Source organism: Manacus candei, unplaced genomic scaffold (assembly GCF_025592945.1).
Source record: "Manacus candei isolate 608988 ecotype Guabito, Panama unplaced genomic scaffold, ASM2559294v1 h1tg000011l, whole genome shotgun sequence".
Taxonomy (NCBI): Eukaryota; Metazoa; Chordata; class Aves; order Passeriformes; family Pipridae; genus Manacus; species Manacus candei.
Window position 1 is genome coordinate 20689745 of NW_026138059.1, and position 19491 is coordinate 20709235.

Consider the following 19491-nt stretch of genomic DNA (forward strand, 5'->3'; position numbering starts at 1 on the left):
GTATTAAATTTTATTGGCTTTATGTCAGAGTTTAAAAAGGATCCAAAGTTGTTTTTGTATGGAGATCAAGAGCTACCTCCTTAAAACAGGCAGCAAACACTTTAAATTGCAACAGTAAAAATGGATAGATATCAAACTCTCTATCAGAAATTCAGACCTGAGCCTTGTCAGGGACACAATGATTTGCCAAATGGAAATGCAGAATATGTCCCCAGAGGAAAATTTAAGTACATGGTTATAAATAATATGTATGGAAAAAAAATCTACAGACCATTAAATATTAAACAGAAAACAATACTGAAGAAGACTGCACATCAGTGATATGAAAGATGAAACATCCACTATCTGAGTAACAGACAGAAACTACAGTCCAGTGAGTCACTTTGCATAGATGTGACAAAGAATGCGAAGACACAGCTTACTGCAGTCAAAAGGTGAATTTTCCTCAAGTGAGAGGAGAAATTTGTTCACTAAATTTAGTTTAGAAACTGCAAAGTCAAGCAAATAAATATCAAAATATAAAAAAAAAATTTAAAAAAATCGGTAAGGATTCAGAGCAGACATACCTACAATACAAAAATCCACACAGAGTTTAAAGTGAAGGTGATGGTAAATACATAGACATACACTGGAACTAAGTTCAATCCTGAGGACTGTGAACAGTGGATGAACTACAAAGATGAAGTAGCAAAATAAGTACTGGCCATTTTAAACTTGCAGGCTTCCATGAAGTGCCTGAGGAAAGGGTGTATGTCATGGACAGGATAATAACTTTGGTATCAAATCTGAACCAGACAGGAATTGGCTGATTGTACAGTATGAAGATATGATCACAGGAAATGTATGTCTCACAAAGATATATGTATGTTTTTGAGAGGATGTGGAAGGGGCTTGTTCTTTTCTTTTTCTAAGAGACCATACTCCTAGAAAAAAGGTAGAAGGAAAAACTGCAGAACAGTCAGCAAATGGCATGATATGTAAAACACAAGACTTGATATACTGGGTCTCAAATTGTAGTTACTGGATCAAAAAAAGAGGGGACCAAGTCAACTTTTTCACTGAACCTAAGGAACTGAATAAAAATATTGTAACCAAAGACTTGTTCAAGTAGAAGAAATGTTTGCTGAGGTAATATCTTTGAGAAACTAAATACAGGAGCAAGATTTGGAAGACTGGGTACAGTGCCTACCAAGTCCAGTTTGTCAAAAGTTACAAACTGTCAGAAAACACTTTCTTAAAGTTGTTTTCTAAAAAGTTTGGTACTAGTAATGTCAACCAGTTTCAGGGTATATCAACCAAGATGCATACAGGTCTCTCAGTGATCAGAACGTGGACAGATGGATGCCTAGAGAAGCTCTCTTAATGAGCTTTGAGAACTGGGACATTGTAGGAAAAGGTAACTTAAAAAAGAACTCTGCAAATATCATTTGCAGTCTCTGGGATTTAACAACTCTGAACATGCTGAGACAAAAGAATAAAAGAATGAATATGCTGTTCTGCTCTGCTATACTGCATGTCAAATGTTATCAATTAATTCACATACATGTGATCAGCTGTAACAATTCACCTAAACCCTTTGCATCAATACAAAATCAACATGGATGCCAGAGAATAAAAGGATTCAGAGTTCTGAGGACCATTGCATATTTCTTTTGGACAGAGAAGAGATACAAAATTCTTTACAAACTTTTCAAAAGGAAAATTTGAGAGCTGTGTTGCTACAGAGACATGTGCTTGAACGTCTGCCTCTGACACGTGACATCAGAAATGTGACTATAGCAGAAAAAAAATGCGTGAACAAATCACAAAGGAAATGCAAAGGCTTGGGTACAGCTGTACAGAGTGTCATTGTTAGCAATATGAGGACAATTTTAAAACCAAAGTTAGACTATTTTACTGCTGATATCTCACTAGAGAGAAACAAAATGTGAACAAGCACAAAGGGTAAAAAAAATTTTGAAAAATTGAAAATTATTCTATAGTGTGAGTTTTATAACTATCACCTCCTTTAGAGAGCTCTCTCAAAAGCGTAGTTGTACCTGACACACAAACAAATGGGATGGCACAAAGCAATGAGTGCAAATTGCTGAAAAATGCCATTTAAACATTTAAAGGTGATGCAGTATCTGGGGAAGAGCAGGATAGACGTGGATAAGTCAGTTTTCCCATTGCCATTTTCCCAATTTGAAATAGGAGTTTCAGTGATCAGCAGGGTGTTCCTAGAAGAGCCATGTCCACCAAAAGCCAAAAGGAGTTTGGGGATCTGCTTGTCCATATGTACATTGATTGACATGGTAATCATGATAATCGTGATGGACAGTGCACCTCTGTAGCACTCATTCCTCTGGCACTGGCAGGTCCTCAGCTGTTGGTCCATGATGGTGGTGTGAAGGGGGTCTGCTGCTCTGGGAAGGCAGTACATGCTGAGGAAGGTTAGCACAGTTTCAGTGATAGGAATTGTGTGTTGTGTCTGAAATGGTAAATACTATAAGAGATTATGAAAAACATAATTAATCTATGTCATTCTGGTGCTGGGTTGTACTATCTGATTTAAAACTGGTTTTACTTGACATTAAAATTCTCTGCTGTTTTCTGTTGCAAGCAAATAAGTAAGACTCATGACTGATGGGTGCCATTTCAGGTATAAACACAAAAACATAAAAGAGAGTTGGATAGCAGAAATCCTATATAACATGTGGACTAAGCATATAAGTGGGATTTTAATATTATATCAATATCCTTGTAGCTGTGTATTAGATTAAAAGTCACAGGACTGATTTCTCAATAATCCTCTAATAGTGTAGAATCTACATGGAAAATCTTAGTCATAATTTGGAAAAGTGAGTGCAGTAAAAGTATCACATTCATTATAAAACTGATAAATGATAAAAAGGTGCATAAATTTCACTTCATGCTTATTGTGTATTGCACTGGGAGCTGAACTGGAGTCTCTGGTTGTGATTTATATGCCACTAATAGGGTCTATTCTGGGTTATGTTTTTGGATTTATGGCTCTCTCCCTTTGTTAAACTGCAGTTGGAAAGAATTAAAACATTAGTTTCCTAAGTCCGTGTATCCACATGCAGATATATTTGTTAGCTGTTTAGACAAAGGATCTCCTGTTTTAATGCTGAACCAGGAATAACACAAATGTGTTCAATTTGTACTATTATTTTAAACTATGAAGCATGCACAAATTCTTATCTGATTGTTTCTATCCAGAAAGTAGCCAATATAACAGAATTGTCTGTAGTCCTACACCAGCTTCTGCATCATAACTATTTAAAACTCAAACCTTCCTCAAGTTTCATTGAACAGACTAATGTTGTACTTCCCCTCACATGCCGATAGCATCTCTTTAAAGTGTAGAGCCCACTTTTGATGCTCAGTACCTGGAATCAGTAGGGTGTTGAGGTTTTTTTGCTTGAGAGAGGGATATTATTGAGAAGGTGACATGTTCTGTTCTTGCTTTAATTGAATGATGAAACAATCTCATTCTCTTTGACTATGAGTAATAAAGCATTGCTATTTGGATAGTATCAACTATTCATGTATCACCATAAAGATATTTTTGCAGCTGGTGGCATTCTTAAACCAATCAACCATAAATTAAAGTATGAGAACATGTTTATTCTCCCTCCTTTCAAACTGATGTGGAAACACTAGACTTCTCTGATTTGGAAACACTGGACTTGCCTGTTTATGAGTTTTTAGGGAAGAAGAGATATATCCCCAGCTGTATCAGATGACATTGCTCCTTCTGTTCCTGCTGTTGTGTTAGTGGAGCAATGCTGGCTGATTTACACTAGACAAGAATCTGTAGTGCAGCTACACTGCAGAGATGCTGTCTTCAGAGGAGAAACACTTGTGGCTCTATTAAAGCTTATTTCAGAGGATTAATTTGATCTATTCTTGTCCATTTCTTGGGCTTCTGACAATGTCTCTTATAGACCCAGTCCTCCTATGAGTTCAAGGCAAGCAACTCTTTATGTCAGTCTGCAGTTCTTTCGTGCTACTTCATTAGCCTTTAGAATAATTAACATCACAACTTCCATAGCAGGAATATAATTAAAATAACAGCAGAGATATTGTCTTGTGGGTGAATTTCTTGTAGCAAACATTAGCTCATTTGCAAGTTGTGAAATAACCGGGAGCATCCTTGAATAGCACAAAGTGCTCAACTTTGGTAATTTTCTTATCGCATAAATGGCTCTAATTCCCAGAAACTACAGTCTGCAGTGAAGGCACCTGGATTCATCATCAGCAAATTGTTTAAACTTTTAATAAGCTGTTATACTAAAGAGTAAGAAACTATGATATAAGCTCTTTGTTTGCTGTTATAATGTTTTGCTTAGGGAAATCCTTATCATTAAAAACTACATGAAAAGCATATTAATGTAAACAATTTCAACGAATCATCTCTTGTATCCTAATTAGATGGGGGAAAGAAAGGGGGAAAATATGCTTATGTAGCTGGATTGTACAAAGTATGCTTGATTTGGCTAATTATCAACCCTGTTGATAAGAGTCCTCCAGGACCTTTTGTTAACAGAAATGTTGCTCTGGATGACCTCTTATTTTCCTTTCCTGCCATTTGTGTGACCTTCGTCATTCCAGTGGTATAACAACCCAGGCACACACATGTAAAAAAACTTAAGGAGTACTCTGATACCTTTGTTCCTCACACCAAAAGCAACTGAACTTTTCAAGCCTATATGTTTCAACCTTGCTACTGTTGTGTATGCATGGTTCCCCAAGTCAACTGGAGCTGTGTGTGCGGAAACACTTCAGAATGAAAAGTTCATTTGTTTGGATGAATTGTGCTTTGAGAAGGAAGAAGAACTTTCCACTGTGTGAACCACCATAGCAGTTACTGGGGGGTGGTAACTGTGAGTTTAAATAGCCAAAAAAGTGACAGATTGTGGTAACTGTGGTGCAAGGCCAGAGGCAGCTGTGATTGGAAAAGGATGACAAGATGTGGAAAAAGCAAGAAATGGCAAAGGCCAATGCACCTCTGCTCTACATTGGAAGGGAAGTGTTTGGTTTCCAGTAAATCTAAACTTGTTCATCAATTCAAATACAGCCTTGCTGAATTTTGAAGAGACCAGATTTATCAAGAATGCAGGATTTTCTGATTCTGATGTAAATGTTGTAACTCATATCACATAAGGAATTCAAAATTAATGCAGCTCTATCATTTATATGTAGGATAGAGATACAGGAATGCATCATTTCTACACCAGGTCTACAAATCATATGAGGTCTAATGAGATATTCTGTCACATGCCTTTCCAATTATGCTCTGATCTTCTGTTCCAATTCCTAAGGAACTAAACCCAAGTTATTTAAGTGCCTAGATTTATGTTTAAGTTTGCAAGAAGCCTTCCAAATGAAATTAAAAAAAAAAAAAATAAAAGTAGAAATCTCGATCTTGTTTGGGATTCATTCTTCCAATTTTTGTCCATGGAAAACGAAGTACCTTGTGACTATACAGTTGCCATAGGAAAAAAGATAATGTCATTCCCTGCCCTGCATTGACCTTGACAGAGATTTGCCTGTACATTGTGACCACGTGCCCTGGTTACTAAAACACTTCTTTTTTACACAGTGGTGTAGGATTCTTTGTCTCTGTTTTTGACCCAGACCAATCTAAAATACAACAAAGCTGTCATATATACTACTGTGAAGAGTTCTGTTTCAATGCATTCACATTTTTTAGGAAAATCGTTTTCCCTTAGACTTAATTGTTATATGTATTCCCTTTAAAATCAGTTGTTCTTCAAGGAAGTAGGAGTCACCAGCATTTAAGGATCAGTTTGAAACACAACTATTTCAGGAAGTGCAAAAATAAGTGTGAAACCTCATCTACACTTTGTTCAGTGTTTTTTCTATATTAAAGGTTATAATGTACTTTAAAACCTCTAGAAATTTGATATTGGTGGAAGAAAATCATATATAGTATTGTTAAAATCAGCAATTCTTTTAACTTCCAAGTGCACAGAGCCATATTTTCTGTATTTAATCTCACTTACTGTAACTACAGTGGCTCTTTTTAAAATTTGCTTAGTAGCAGAAACTTTAGTTAATACTGAGGGAATATCGCCATGCATAAATTTTAATGGTGCTAGAAATTGTAACTATTTTTCTCAAGGAATGAACAGAAATATTTCACATTGTTTCTTAAAAAAATCTTATATTCTTACCCCACCTGCACAAAAAAAATGCTGAGAAAAGTATCCTTTTACTCCTTTTCTCTCCCAAAATAGATGTATCTCCAAGAAGTTTCTCTTTGTAGTATATGTATTTGTGTGTGAGGGACAAATAGGATTTCTATCTCTGACATAAAAGAGCATCATGTAGTACAGAGACACTCAAGCACGTGTTTTCAGCACACAATTACTTTTTTCATTTTTGTGTAACTGAGCAAGCATAGCACATAGCCATACAGGTGATGAATACAAAGCTGCAAAGCACTGGTAGGAACCAGAAGAGTGAACTTCCAAAAAAATTACCTCTTTTGTACTTCTACCATTGTGATACTAATTTAACTGAATTGTAGCTGTGGACTAGTCCTTCCAGGTTCATTAAGTACTTTCTGTTCTTGCCAGTTTTTCATCAGAGGCCCTGCTGAGGTCTAGAGTATGGTAGAGGACACACTCCTGCATGTGTGGATCATCTCTTGTAAGACGTCAGTGACAATTTCAGTGTACTTACAAAGCACATCACCCATCTGTACATATAATATGTTTTCCAGGGAAACACCAAACTTTAGTCAAATGAAATGTGATTAAATTTTAACAAGGAAAGGATTTTATTGGAAGCAAAGAATTTTCCATGCTTCACAGACCTTCTCTCCTTCTGTATCTCTTACCCCTGCACCAAAGAAGAAACTCCATTAGGAGAATCAGATGTTGGATGGCTTGGGTGCCTGCCATCAAACCCCCATAAATTCAGAGACATCATATAACAATGTGTAAACCAGATTTCACAATCCATGATTTCACTACCTCTGTAAAAGTGGTAGTTAAATAACTAAAATATGTATTCTTCCTTTTTTCCAGTTGGCTTACTGTCCATTTTAGTCTTGGCCTACACAGAATTTCCTACAAGGAAATGTACCACACGGTAGCCAACTATTAAGAATTATTGTTACTATATGGGGAACTTTCTCAATTTTGTACATAATCCTTTCTGAGGCTGTGTAATAACACTGTCCATGGAATTAAGTTGAAGTTTCTTGTAGTGGAATAAAAAGAAAATATTAAACAATCACACTCATTTTTCCTTGTGTTCTTTGCTAATAAAAAGTATGACATTTTCTTTAGCAATGTTTTAGCAGAGGGACATTGTTCTACTTTTGTGATTTAGGCATTCAGCCTGGGATTTACAAAACTCAAAGGAAGACACTGAAGAAGGCTCTAAAAGTGCTTTCAATGTAATGTAGTTAAACAAGCTGACATGTTTTAGGAAGGAATATTGTGTTTTCAAATTGTTCTATGATGGCAAAAGCAATTAAATTCGCAATGTTTCAATGTACTTCCACTAATCATAACCTAGGAAAGCACCATAACACGAAACAACGTTAATAATTTGTTTGCCAATTGTTCAGGTAAATTAATGCCTGAGTAGACATATATTATATTTACAGCCTTATTGGCTTGTAGAGTTGTAGGGTCTCACAGTCTAAAAGCATGAAAAGTGTTTATTGGGGAAAAGTCAATACTGGATCAACTCTACCATTGCAAATATTCCTCTAATTCATTTGCAGTGCTTTCTTAACAGTACCACACTAGTCCTTATCCTGCAGGAATAATAAATTAATTGGCTGACAAAGAACATTTTACTTCTGGACAAGAAAATACGTTCAACTGCCAAATAAAACACAACTTCCATCCTCTTCTTGATGAGCTGTTGAAGAAACTCCATCAAGTACTTTTCTCCTTTTGGTGAACACAAAAATTTTTATTTTGTCATTCCAAAACTCAGAACCTTATGATGCTATTCCAGAAGAGTACCTAAAATTATAATTCCATACCAGTGTGTATGTACTATATCACTCCACAGTGTATGCATTTAGATTTCCTTAGGGTATGGAACTGAATTACTCTATTACTGCAACCCTGTTGACCTCACTGTTGTCATGAAAACTTTCTTGGAAAAAAAATTGCATAAATACAGGTTGATGTTATTAAAATAGACAGTCTTAAAGAAGGTTCCAATGTGAAAGAAAAGCAAGCCAAACAGTCAAGGCAAGATTTATAAATACTTTCATTCACAAATTGTCCAGGGAAAGTTATGCCTAGTGGACACATTCATTTACTACCTTACAAACAATTACATACCCGTTGTATGTAATTACACTTTCATGTATCTTAACGTACTTCTTCCATGTATCTTAATGTACTTCTGAGAACAAATTTGTTTCCTAAATGCTTCTGTATCATCTCAGTCACTTCACGTGTATATTGCAGCAATGGGAACATATCTCCCAAAACATTTCACCTTTAAACTAATTTTATGGATGTGAATATGGAACATATTCTTCACTAGTTGTCTAAATTACCTATGGTCTGACCCGCAGTATCCAAAGTCTCTGAGTAGTTAGCTCTGACATTTTTTATGTATGATTCAGTTCTTCAGTGTTTCATATTTCTTAGCCAATGTTAGGCGATATTTAATGGTATTCAGGTTAGACATGGACCATTCACTAGGAAGCTCTGGGGACTGTAGATGATGGGGACTGTACAAGATACTTCTTGTAGATGTGTAGATGCTTCTGGGGAGCAGGTTCCCAAGTTTGGCTTGGGATCTTCAGGAGCTCAGGGTGGATTGATAGACACAAACAATGGTCATAAGTTTCCTGATGCTTTAGCATTGTTTATCTGTAACAGGCATTTTTCTTTTTTGCCATTTCTAGGAATTTGTCATGATTGTTGTCTTTGGTTTGGAATTTATTATTCGTATCTGGTCTGCTGGATGCTGTTGTCGATACCGAGGATGGCAAGGAAGACTGCGCTTTGCAAGGAAACCATTCTGTGTAATAGGTGAGTGTCCTAGCTCTAGTTTATTTTAAGATAAAAATAAACACCTTCCCCCTCCTTGTTTTGCTTCTGAATGAAAACTACTGGAATCTTTTTACTGTAACCGGCAGTAAAACCGGAATAGCTGTGTCAACTGTCATCTGCCCAAGGTTTCTCTAGATATAAAATCACAATGTCCTTGAATACCAGTCAGTTCGTGTTTCCTATGTTCTCCAAAAGACATTTTGCAATACATGTCATGCACCTAGCCTGTATATAGGATGAATGAGGGGTTGAGAGCTGATTTGATTGAAAATCACAGGAGTTGTATGTATTTAATGGACATATTACATGTCTTTTATATACATGCACAGATACCATGCACGTATGCCTACACATTATGTTCTCCTCATTTTACTTCTGTGATCAGACATGTGTATGCTGCAATAAGTTTGAAAACCTACTTAGAAATATTTTGACGACATTGCTGCTTCTCTGCATGACAGTCCAGGTATCTGCTCTGCAGTGACACCAGCATTGGATATAGCATACTTCTTCTATAGGTATTTCAAGAGAATATTCCTCACCTTCTTTGCCCTAGAATTTGTTAGTGAGAATGGTGAATAGGCTCACAACCAGTCAAAACCCTATTTTGAAAAGAAATCTGCAGGAAAGCAGTTTCCCAATAAAGGCAGAGATCAAGGATGTCTAAATGAATTTATATGATAATTTCTTATTTTTCTAATGGCTTGGAAAAAATTGTTTATACAGATCATCTGTGAAACTTCAGGATATCAATATCCCAACTTCTCTGTCAACTTATTTTTCTCTCTCCAGCCTTTAATTTCATTTGCCTGTATCCCGAAATAACTTATGGATCGACTGGGCCAGGAAACACGTTCTTCCATGCATCTCCACAGTGGCTAATACACAAAGGCACATGCTTACAATCATTAAACATATGGGTCTCTGTAAACAGTGAATAATGAATTGTCATGTAGATGTATGCCATCCTGGTCTGAAAAAGAGTTACGCAGTTCTGTGGCATAGCAGGCCAGTACACTGGTTAGGGCTAACAGGTAGAGCAAGTTTTTTCCTTCTGCCTCATTCCCTGATAAATCCATACCTTCTCCCAGTGGAGAAGCTTGCGTGAGTAAGTGGAAAGGCATCGCTGAATGTATCCATCTTGGAAAGTAATACCCCATCTATGCTATTTTATGACACTATGGAAGAGGAGCAATTAGGATTGGCATTTTTGTTCAGGCAGCAGGGGAGGTGGGTAGGTGCCTTACCAAGTCACATGCTTGCCCCAAGGTTTCCATGCCTAGTTGAAAGCAGAAATCATCAAACACTATCCTTCTTAGGCTATCCAAAGGCTATCCTCCTTTACTAGACTTATCATTATTACCAAGATTTTATGGTGCACTTGAAACTTTGCAGTAGTCACAGAACTACTTTGATTTGGTCAGCACACAATTATAAGAAAGTACCACTGTTACTTTAGTAAAATTAACTTACTACAGCAATTTAGACCTTCCTAGAAACACCTTTAGAGCATTTGAAGTTGCCGGAAGCATTTGACTTCTCAAGAGTGTTTTGCTGCTCTCCCAAATGCCAATGTTCTGTTCAGCTTTTGTTTCTCCTCCCTCTCCTGTCCCCACTCAACTGGCAAGTTTTATACTATTGATTAACTTCAGTTTAAGCTGTTATTTCCCAGCAAGCCTGAATAGAGGGGTCTTCATTGTCCAAAACTCTGCATATTTAAAATACATGTCGGTGTGGTTCTTAGGGACATGGTTTAGTAGCAGACTTGGCAGTGCTGGGTTAACGGTTTGACTCAATGACCTTCAAAGTCCTTTCCAACGTAAACAATTCTGTGATTCATGGAGTGACTAGTGTAGATTTCCATCCTTTCCTTTAAACAACTCATATCTACCCTCCTACTGTTGGTGAAATAGTTCAGGCAGGTCTCCCGGCACAAACCTCCCTGAGTGTTGGAGTTTACTTCACTTGAATGTGGTATCTCCTCTTTCTCTGGAGTTTACCTGCTCTTCTTGTTTCACCTATGTTTATGTAGGCAGTCTCTGACCTTAGAAGCACCTTTTCTGTCCCATTTGCAACTCCATCACTTGCTATCTCAATTAATTAGTAAACAATAGTCTATCGCTTGTGGATATCTTCCTATGCTGCTTCACTGGATAGAAAGGGAACGTTTTTCTGCAGCTTCTGGAAAATAAACCAATAGCTTGAATATCTTACCATTGACTATTCTGTGTCTCTCTTCTACCGATTATTTTGGTCCATTTCTGTACTTAAGTGTCCCAGAAGGGAGTTTCTGATGTTCTGATGTTCAGCATCTCTCTACATTTGATCTTTTGAGGAAAAGCCACGTAATCTTGTAGCTCTTGCTACATAAAATACTTATTTGCCTGACACCTTGGCTTTGCAGTCATGGCAAAGTGTACTGCAACAGCAAAGGTCGGCAGGCTGTGTTAGCCAGAGCACAATCAGTAGGTGAAGACACACAGTTATCTCTCTTTACTCATCACTCATTAGACCATGTTCAAGACGTGGTGGACTGCACCCTATTTTACCCGTCAAACACCATACCTGAAAGACCTTAAAAAACTGGAGTGAGTTCAGTTAAGCCACCAAGATGATCAGTGCTGGATCAGTTGCCCTGTGAGGAGTGGGTTAGGGACCTGGACATATTCAGATTGGAGAAAGGATGGCTTCAGGGGGAACTCAATTAAATCAGTGCTAAGGTCCCCTTAAGAGCACATGGCCAGTTTGGGCCTATTCCTTTTAATTATTTACTTAGCCATTCATTCAATTATACTTTCCATTTATTGTTACAGTGGAACAATAATATTTTAGAAGACTTAGTCTGTTTGTTATTACTTAAACTTGCTATATATCTCCAACAGATCTGTTCTCTTATTATTTTTGTGATTGAACATAACTCACAATGGGTAATGGCCTAAGAGCTAGAAATAACAAAATTGAGGATTGCCTCAAGGATCACATACAGACAGCCTTTATTTTTTCCATTAATAACCTAATAACCAAAGAAATTTTATTCAGGACCAAAGCTCTCTGCTTGTGTTAGTGTGCCTACAATGTCACTATTCTGGCGAATTAGTTCATCAAGCATTGCTGTATGCTAACATGTTAGTAATTATATCTATCAAATTATTTGACAGGTTTGTAATCTTGTTTATTTCTGTAAAAATGGGAATAATAGTGTAGTATTAAACCTTGATTTTTATTTTGTCCCGTGTCAGGAGTTACCTGCGCATTTTCTCTGATTGTATATGACTTGTGTACATATTGTAAAAAGAATAGCAACCCATCCTTCCATGCATGTAAAGTACTTAAATATGTACATGCCTCTGCAAACACTGAATTTCCCAGGCATATCATTCTGAAGCTTGGCTGTTAGCACTGCAGAGCAATGTTGCTGTGTTGTGTTGTTAAAAAGAGCAGAAATCCAAGAACTACATATTCTAACTGCTGCCTCTGGAGACCAGGGATGCTGACACACAGGAAGAAATTTATGGCTGTGCCTTAGCTCCCTGAAGATCCCTGAAATAAAAGAGGACAAGTTTAAGCAGGAAGAAGTATGGCATCCCCTCCCTGTCAAGCCATTCTTCTAAATGAAGAATCTATTGTCCTTCCTCTGGCAATGGGTCTCCTAAATGGTGGTATGGGACCTGACAAAACTTCTGGCCAGTCTCCTATGTGCATCAGAGGTTTTACTGTCGCAATGAAATCTCAGTCTGTGAAGGCAGATTCCAATTAACACATCATAAAAATAATTATGAATAATAAATAACAAGCTGTGGGTCAGAAGAGTAAGATCCTGCTGGTCTCACCTGCCTGTCTGAAGTTTGCTAGGCTTTCAGAGGAACTTCTTTCTCTCCTGCTGACTTTGTAAGAGACTTTGGGACTCCTATGTGAGGACACCCAGCAAGGGCAAGTGAATTTTAGTCATAGAATCATCGAATATCCTGAGTTGGAGGGGACCCACAAGGATTGTTAAGTCCAACCCTTAGCCCTGTACAGGACCATCCCCAAGAGTCACACCATGTGCCTGAGAGCATTGTCCAAACACTTCTTGAACTCTGTTAGGCTTGGTGCTGTGACCACTTCCCTGGGGAGCCTGTTCCAGAGTATAACCACCCTCTGGATACCTACAACGCCAGTTCTCCTCACGAGGAAGTTGTAGACTGCAGTGAGGTCTCCAGGTTGAACACATCAATTGACCTCAGCCACCCCTCATACGGTTTCCCCTCAAGGCCCTTCACCATCTTCATTGCCCTCCTTTGGACACTTGCTAAGAGCTTAATGTCTTTCCTATATTTCGGTGACCTGCACACAATATTCAAGGTGAGGCCACACCAGTGCAGAGCAGAGCAGGACAATCCCCTCCCGTGACTGGCTGGCGATGCTTTCCTGATGCCCCCCAGGACACGATTCGCCCTCCTGGATTCCAGGACACTGCTGACTCTAGTGTCTAAACTTTATTCAATTTAAATTTGGGGTTTGAAACTCCTATTTGCAAACGTTTTGACCTTAAATTTGAGCCTACTTCTAGTAATCTAACATTTCTCCAGGGCAATTAGCCTTCCTAGTGGTCCAGATGAGTGAAAAATTTCATGTGTTTCAGTCTATTAGCAGTTTCACCACGGCTGCTTCTATTTTACCTCTAGTCAAGCTACAGCATGATGGAAATGTCAAAAGTTCAAATTCTGTTGAGGCTGCAGAATGAACAAATTCCCAGCAGAAAGCTTAGGTCCATTATCTGTAATCAGGCTCTTGAACTTCACGGCTGGAAAACTTGTTTCAGAGCGATAAGTGATAGCAGCGACTGTTGCTGGTTACTGGATCTATTTTTCATTAATTAGAGTGGTAATGAACCTTCATCATGTGGCGCTTTTGTCAAACCTTTATAAACAAATTCATATCTAGTGTGTTACAAGATCTTCTGAACCTTTAATTTGAATTATTTCAGTACATTTGTGTAATGACACGTTGTATGCCTGTCACCTTGGTATTTAGGCACATTATATAGTTTAAATATAGACAGATAGTAAATCTGCTGCTCATGATAAACAATATAAACAGCGAGTATAATTTGAACTCTAAATAACCCAGAGATGGTCTGTAATGAAGTATATCCTTGACCAAAACATACCTCACATCACATCTCATTATAAATCCCAGCAAAACCAAGTTCCAGCAAATGTCATATTTGGAGGTCTTCTGCCAGCCGAGAAAATACTCCAGAAAATACTTTGACAGTAGTAGTAGTAGTAGTATTTAGGCTTCAAATCGAAATTTTCTTAGATAATTTCAGCAGCCATAGTTCTGTGCAATGAACAGAGGTGCTCTTTAGGCTAGACTGGTCCCAAATTGTGTAGGTTTTTAAAACTAAAACTTAGTGGCATATCTTCATGTTTGAGAGACCTGGCAGTATAGTTTTTAGAAACATGTAGGAAAAATAATGCTTGTTTGGTATCATCAATGGGCCTTATGCTTTCACATTTATTTTTGATGACTACTACCCTCGCTGTTGACTAAGGTAACCTTTGTCATATTAAAGACATCAGGCTCTGGTCTTCCCTTTCTAGAAGCTGTATGTGTACTATTCACGAGAAATCTGCTAGTTTGGTGGGACGCACTCAAATTTCTTTCTGGTATGTGGTAGAGAATTCAGCAGCCTGTGTTTGTTGATCTTACACTGGTGTCACTACCATGTTAATTTGAGTAGAGGAGCTCCTACCATGAATCAGGCAACCTGAACGAAGTGCGTGTAGTGACTTTTCTTTCCCCAGTGGGGAGCTATGGGCAGTGTCACATTTCATCTTCATAAGGCTTGTAGGTCAAGGTTTTAATTAGAGGGCTAAGCTTTTATTGCATCAGTTTTCTAGGCTAGTGAAATTATTTTTCATTGAAAAAAACCTAATTGAAATCAAAATAATGCATGGGAACAAACCAGGTCCCTTTTCCTGAAGGACTTTGTATTCACCTGGGTCTTTTTACCATCAAAATTAGAAGCTCTTCCTCTCCCAAACATGCAGAATAGCCAAAAATAAAGTTTCTGGTTTCTAGGTAAAATTTGGATAAATTCTTTCTCTGGGAGATTTGGAACTGGACGATTACAGTGTCTCAGCCCCACTGAAGATATCCAAACATCAATAAATAATTTTTAATTGCACCAGAGAGAGATGCTGATTTACCCTGACACCTGCTGTTAATTGTAGTCATCTGCTATGTGAGAAATTTTTATTTTGAGACAATTCCAGTAATACAAATCAGAAGCAATCCACAGCAGAATAGATGAAGTAGATTAGAGCACTGCAATGTGAAGAACAAAGGACAGATTTGTGACAGAAAGATTGTTAAAAGGCAGAGGCATTTTATTAAAAAGAATTTACTTGTAATATTAGAATTCCTTTATTATAAGTTATTAAAGATATTTTCCCAAGCATGAAGTAATTATGTCCATTTCAAACCAGACTGATATAACTCAGTATCTGGACTGAAATGTTTAGTGATTGCTAATTCAGTCCACTTTTGTTAGGAAAGTGTCCTGAAGTCAAATGTCACAGTCAAATTATATAGAAATAATGAGGTCCCCTGTCCATTCTCTTCCAGATTCTGTAAATTAGTTATGCAGTCTTTCAAATTATTATTGATCTCTCATATTTGAATCTCAGAAAATACATTAGAGTATAATAATAACAACAACAACAATAGCAATAACAACAATAACATGATATTAAATATTATAGATCGTATTTTGTAATATAATGTGTATAATAGAACTTCCAGTGCAGTTTATGAGCAGTGACTTGGAAATGTACAGTAAGGAGGGAAGGAACTGACAGACCAAGAAGCAGTTAACATTTTCTGGTTTTAGTCTTGGTATGTTCAGTTTTGCTTTCATTTTTTAGGGGCTGGCTTTAAGCTTGTTGCTACTAGATGTGCACAGAATATGAAGATGCTTACAGAAATACCTTTCTTTTCATTGTCTGTCTTTATTTGATTTGAGATGCTCATATCCTGCCTTACTATGCTGAAGTCCCATCATATACATAGACGAGATAGTTGCTCAGATTTCCATAAATATGTGTAAATTCACTGATCTAAAATGAAGTAGCTGTTAATATAAACACTGGTGTGGAAGTTAGAGGTAGACAGGATTGTGCCAAATCCACTTATCTGCCTACCTCATCTTATGGATTGTCCAAACTGGTAAAATGGTTTGTTTTTCAAATTTTATCATTCTTAGCATCTAAAAAATTACATTTTTAATGAAGTGAATAACATGTCAGAACCTAATTGATACAGAAGAAAATACTCAGCTTTCTTGGCTTCTTTCAGATACTGTGCTGCAGATCAGCTGCATCAGTGTGTGACATCTGTTGTAACTCCCATCTCAGATCATTGTCAGCTCTTTCCTATAGATCCTCTGTGAGAAGAATTGCTGCTTTGCTGGCTATACAAATTCTGCTTTTGCAGCAGTGAATTATACTCTCTTCATTTAGGAACATATTTGTCCAAAGTAGCATCTTATTAGACTAGGTGTTTACTATTTTGGGCTTTTGCACCTGCCCTTGGTGTACATGCAGCCTCTCACAGGACTGTGATATCCCTAGGTTGTAGTACTGCTTTATTTCAAAAGCTACTTTCAGTACATCTTATATTTTACTAACATGCCTATAATTACTCAGGGGTGCTTTGTCAGCATGTTAACATGAATTTCACTGTTAATGCCTCAGCATGGTACATCAGGTAAGTGTCAGTCTGACTATTTGAGCCATGATTAACTACTCTTGCAGGTGTTGGTAAATCAAAGTGTGCTTTCTCTCTGACAAGCTTCACTCTTGTCAGCCCAAATGAAGACATTTGAAGAGGTCTAAGTGGAGTTATTGTCTTGGCATATACTGCAGGAATCTTTCAAAAATTGTTTGAAAGCTCAATGCAACCAGAGGAAACAGTGAGAAATGATAGAGTAGAATAAAATGAAGGGAAGGGAAGGGAAGGGAAGGGAAGGGAAGGGAAGGGAAGGGAAGGGAAGGGAAGGGAAGGGAAGGGAAGGGAAGGGAAGGGAAGGGAAGGGAAGGGAAGGGAAGGGAAGGGAAGGGAAGGGAAGGGAAGGGAAGGGAAGGGAAGGGAAGGGAAGGGAAGGGAAGGGAAGGGAAGGGAAGGGAAGGGAAGGGAAGGGAAGGGAAGGGAAGGGAAGGGAAGGGAAGGGAAGGGAAGGGAAGGGAAGGGAAGGGAAGGGAAGGGAAGGGAAGGGAAGGGAAGGGAAGGGAAGGGAAGGGAAGGGAAGGGAAGGGTATTTCAGTTGGAAATTACCTACAATGATCATCTAGTCCAATTGCCTGATCAATTCAAGGCTGACCAAATGTAAAAGCATGTTGTTAAGGATATTGTCCAAAGCATTGACAGTCATGAGGCATCAACCACTTTTCTAGGAAACCTGTTCCCATGCTTGACCACTCTCTCTGTAAATAAATGCTTCCTAATGTCCTGTTTCTAGACATCTCTAGATATTGTATTGTAGGCAACTATATAATTCAAGTTTTTCTGTTATAATTACAGTTTTACTCGTTCTTGTGCACAGATAATTTTGTTTCAGTTTCATTAACCCTGTAGCACACAAGTAGGCAACATGCTGCTATTTTATATTTGCAGTGTGCCTTTCCATCTCATTGCTTCTTTTAGTTTATAATTATTACTCTTATGAGTGTTGAATGTTGTGACTTTAATGCTCTCTATACTGAAGACTAGTTTACTTCTGTTCAGGTCACCTCTGTGTGAGTGAGGTCTCTAGGAAAAGGGTCATAGGTGCAGTTGGTTAAAAAAAGTAGTTTCATTTTTCTTGGCCATATTGTCATTTAGAAACACAGACATTTTAGAGATAGTGTTTGTTTCTTCACATACACTTTCCTGCTATCTGCTCATCCATAATTTGTTACATTCAATATAATCAAACTGATTGCCAGGTGTCTTAATCCAGCCTTGCCACTCTCTTATTAGTAATCACAAAGCTTGAAGAAATGCAGTTTCCATAGATGTTTCCATTCTTTTACATCCCTTCAGAGAAATACGTGTTACCACTAGCACTGTTAAAATGACTGATAGGTATAGTCCAGTGGAAATTGCAGGAAATCTGTTTTTATAATCGTGCCTCAAATGGTTACACTCCAACTGTACTTGTGTACAAGACAGAAAATACAGTTTTCTAATCCCTCCCTTTTAGAGCTGCTATGTTAAATACAGCAATTGGGAAGGATTTGACGATGTAAGAGTGTTGTTACCCTATGTAACACAGTTTAAATATTTACATCTCAAGGTTAATATGGCTAAGTAGAAATATTTGCATATATCTAGATGGCTAATTGGGCATGTTCTGCACATTTTAATTTCCTCTCTTACCGTTCCTAACACTTAACCACTGGGCTCCCATAACCTGTTCTCTCCTATGAAAGAAAACTTACATTTTTTACCTTTAAGCTTGTGCTGATAGCTCTCAAAATTGAGTCATTTTCCATTCTGCTGATAGATGATATTGCTGTCAGTAACAGATCTAAGGAAAGTGACCACCAGATCCATTTTACATCAACCTATGTGAGCTCCTAAATGGTGTAAATGCCTATTTTATTCTGGCCTAAACCATCCTTGATGCAGAAAGAGGAGCTGCATTCCCTTTCTTCCAGTCTTGTGCCGTCTAGTCCCAATGCATGTGTGTGACCATCTGGGGAGCAGCCACGGCAAAGGCTGAGCCACTTCAGTTCTGGGGCTCCCCTTTGCCAGCCCAGCCTATGCGAGAGACCCCCATGCTGGGGGGGTCTTGACTGCTTCATTTCAGATGAAAATGTAACTAGGTATAGTGGAGAGTTGTCATGCAGAATGGCGTAATTTACTGTATCTAAGATCTCATTTTGGGATTGGCCTTGTTGGGTTTGTGAGAGTGCTACCAGATTATGGTTTTTTCCCTCTCTGGGAAGTGCTGAACAGAGCTTCTATTTCTTTCTTCACATCTCCCATGCCAGGAAGTCTCAAGGGTGGCTGCAAGATGCCCCACAGTAATGTTCTCCAAATCCCATAAATCTTCTTGCTGGAACAGTAGTCCCTCTTTGGGTACTCACCCAAAAACTGCTGGTGGGATAACAACCAAAGGTAAAGAGTGGCAGGAAATCTCTGGTTCTGTATTTCACCTGAGTAAACCCTCTAGTTACAGAAACAGAGTCCCAGGAGGTTCACATTGACTGTGCTGACATCCAAAATAGGTGTGTAGATTAGGAATGCAAGTTCTGGTTTTAGGCAGCAGGGAAAGGAATATGCCTCTGGAAGGCGGCTCAGAAAACTGAAGGTAGGAGCTCTTCTCTATCAGCTGACACTGATGACTTTCATCCATGTTCCTACCTTCAACATCTGCATTAGATAACTCAGCTAG

The 19491-nt window shown here is 38.1% G+C and overlaps 1 protein-coding gene across 4 annotated transcripts in view; it reads left to right on the plus strand.

Moving 5' to 3' along the window:
- The window catches only part of KCNQ5 (potassium voltage-gated channel subfamily Q member 5), a 285418-nt gene that overhangs the window by 201318 nt on the left and 64609 nt on the right, over positions 1-19491 (plus strand). For all 4 annotated transcript variants that reach the window (XM_051777722.1, XM_051777723.1, XM_051777725.1 and 1 more), the window contains exon 3: positions 8918-9044. In XM_051777722.1, coding sequence (XP_051633682.1) covers positions 8918-9044 — 127 coding nt within the window. The remainder of the gene's footprint in view (positions 1-8917; positions 9045-19491) is intronic.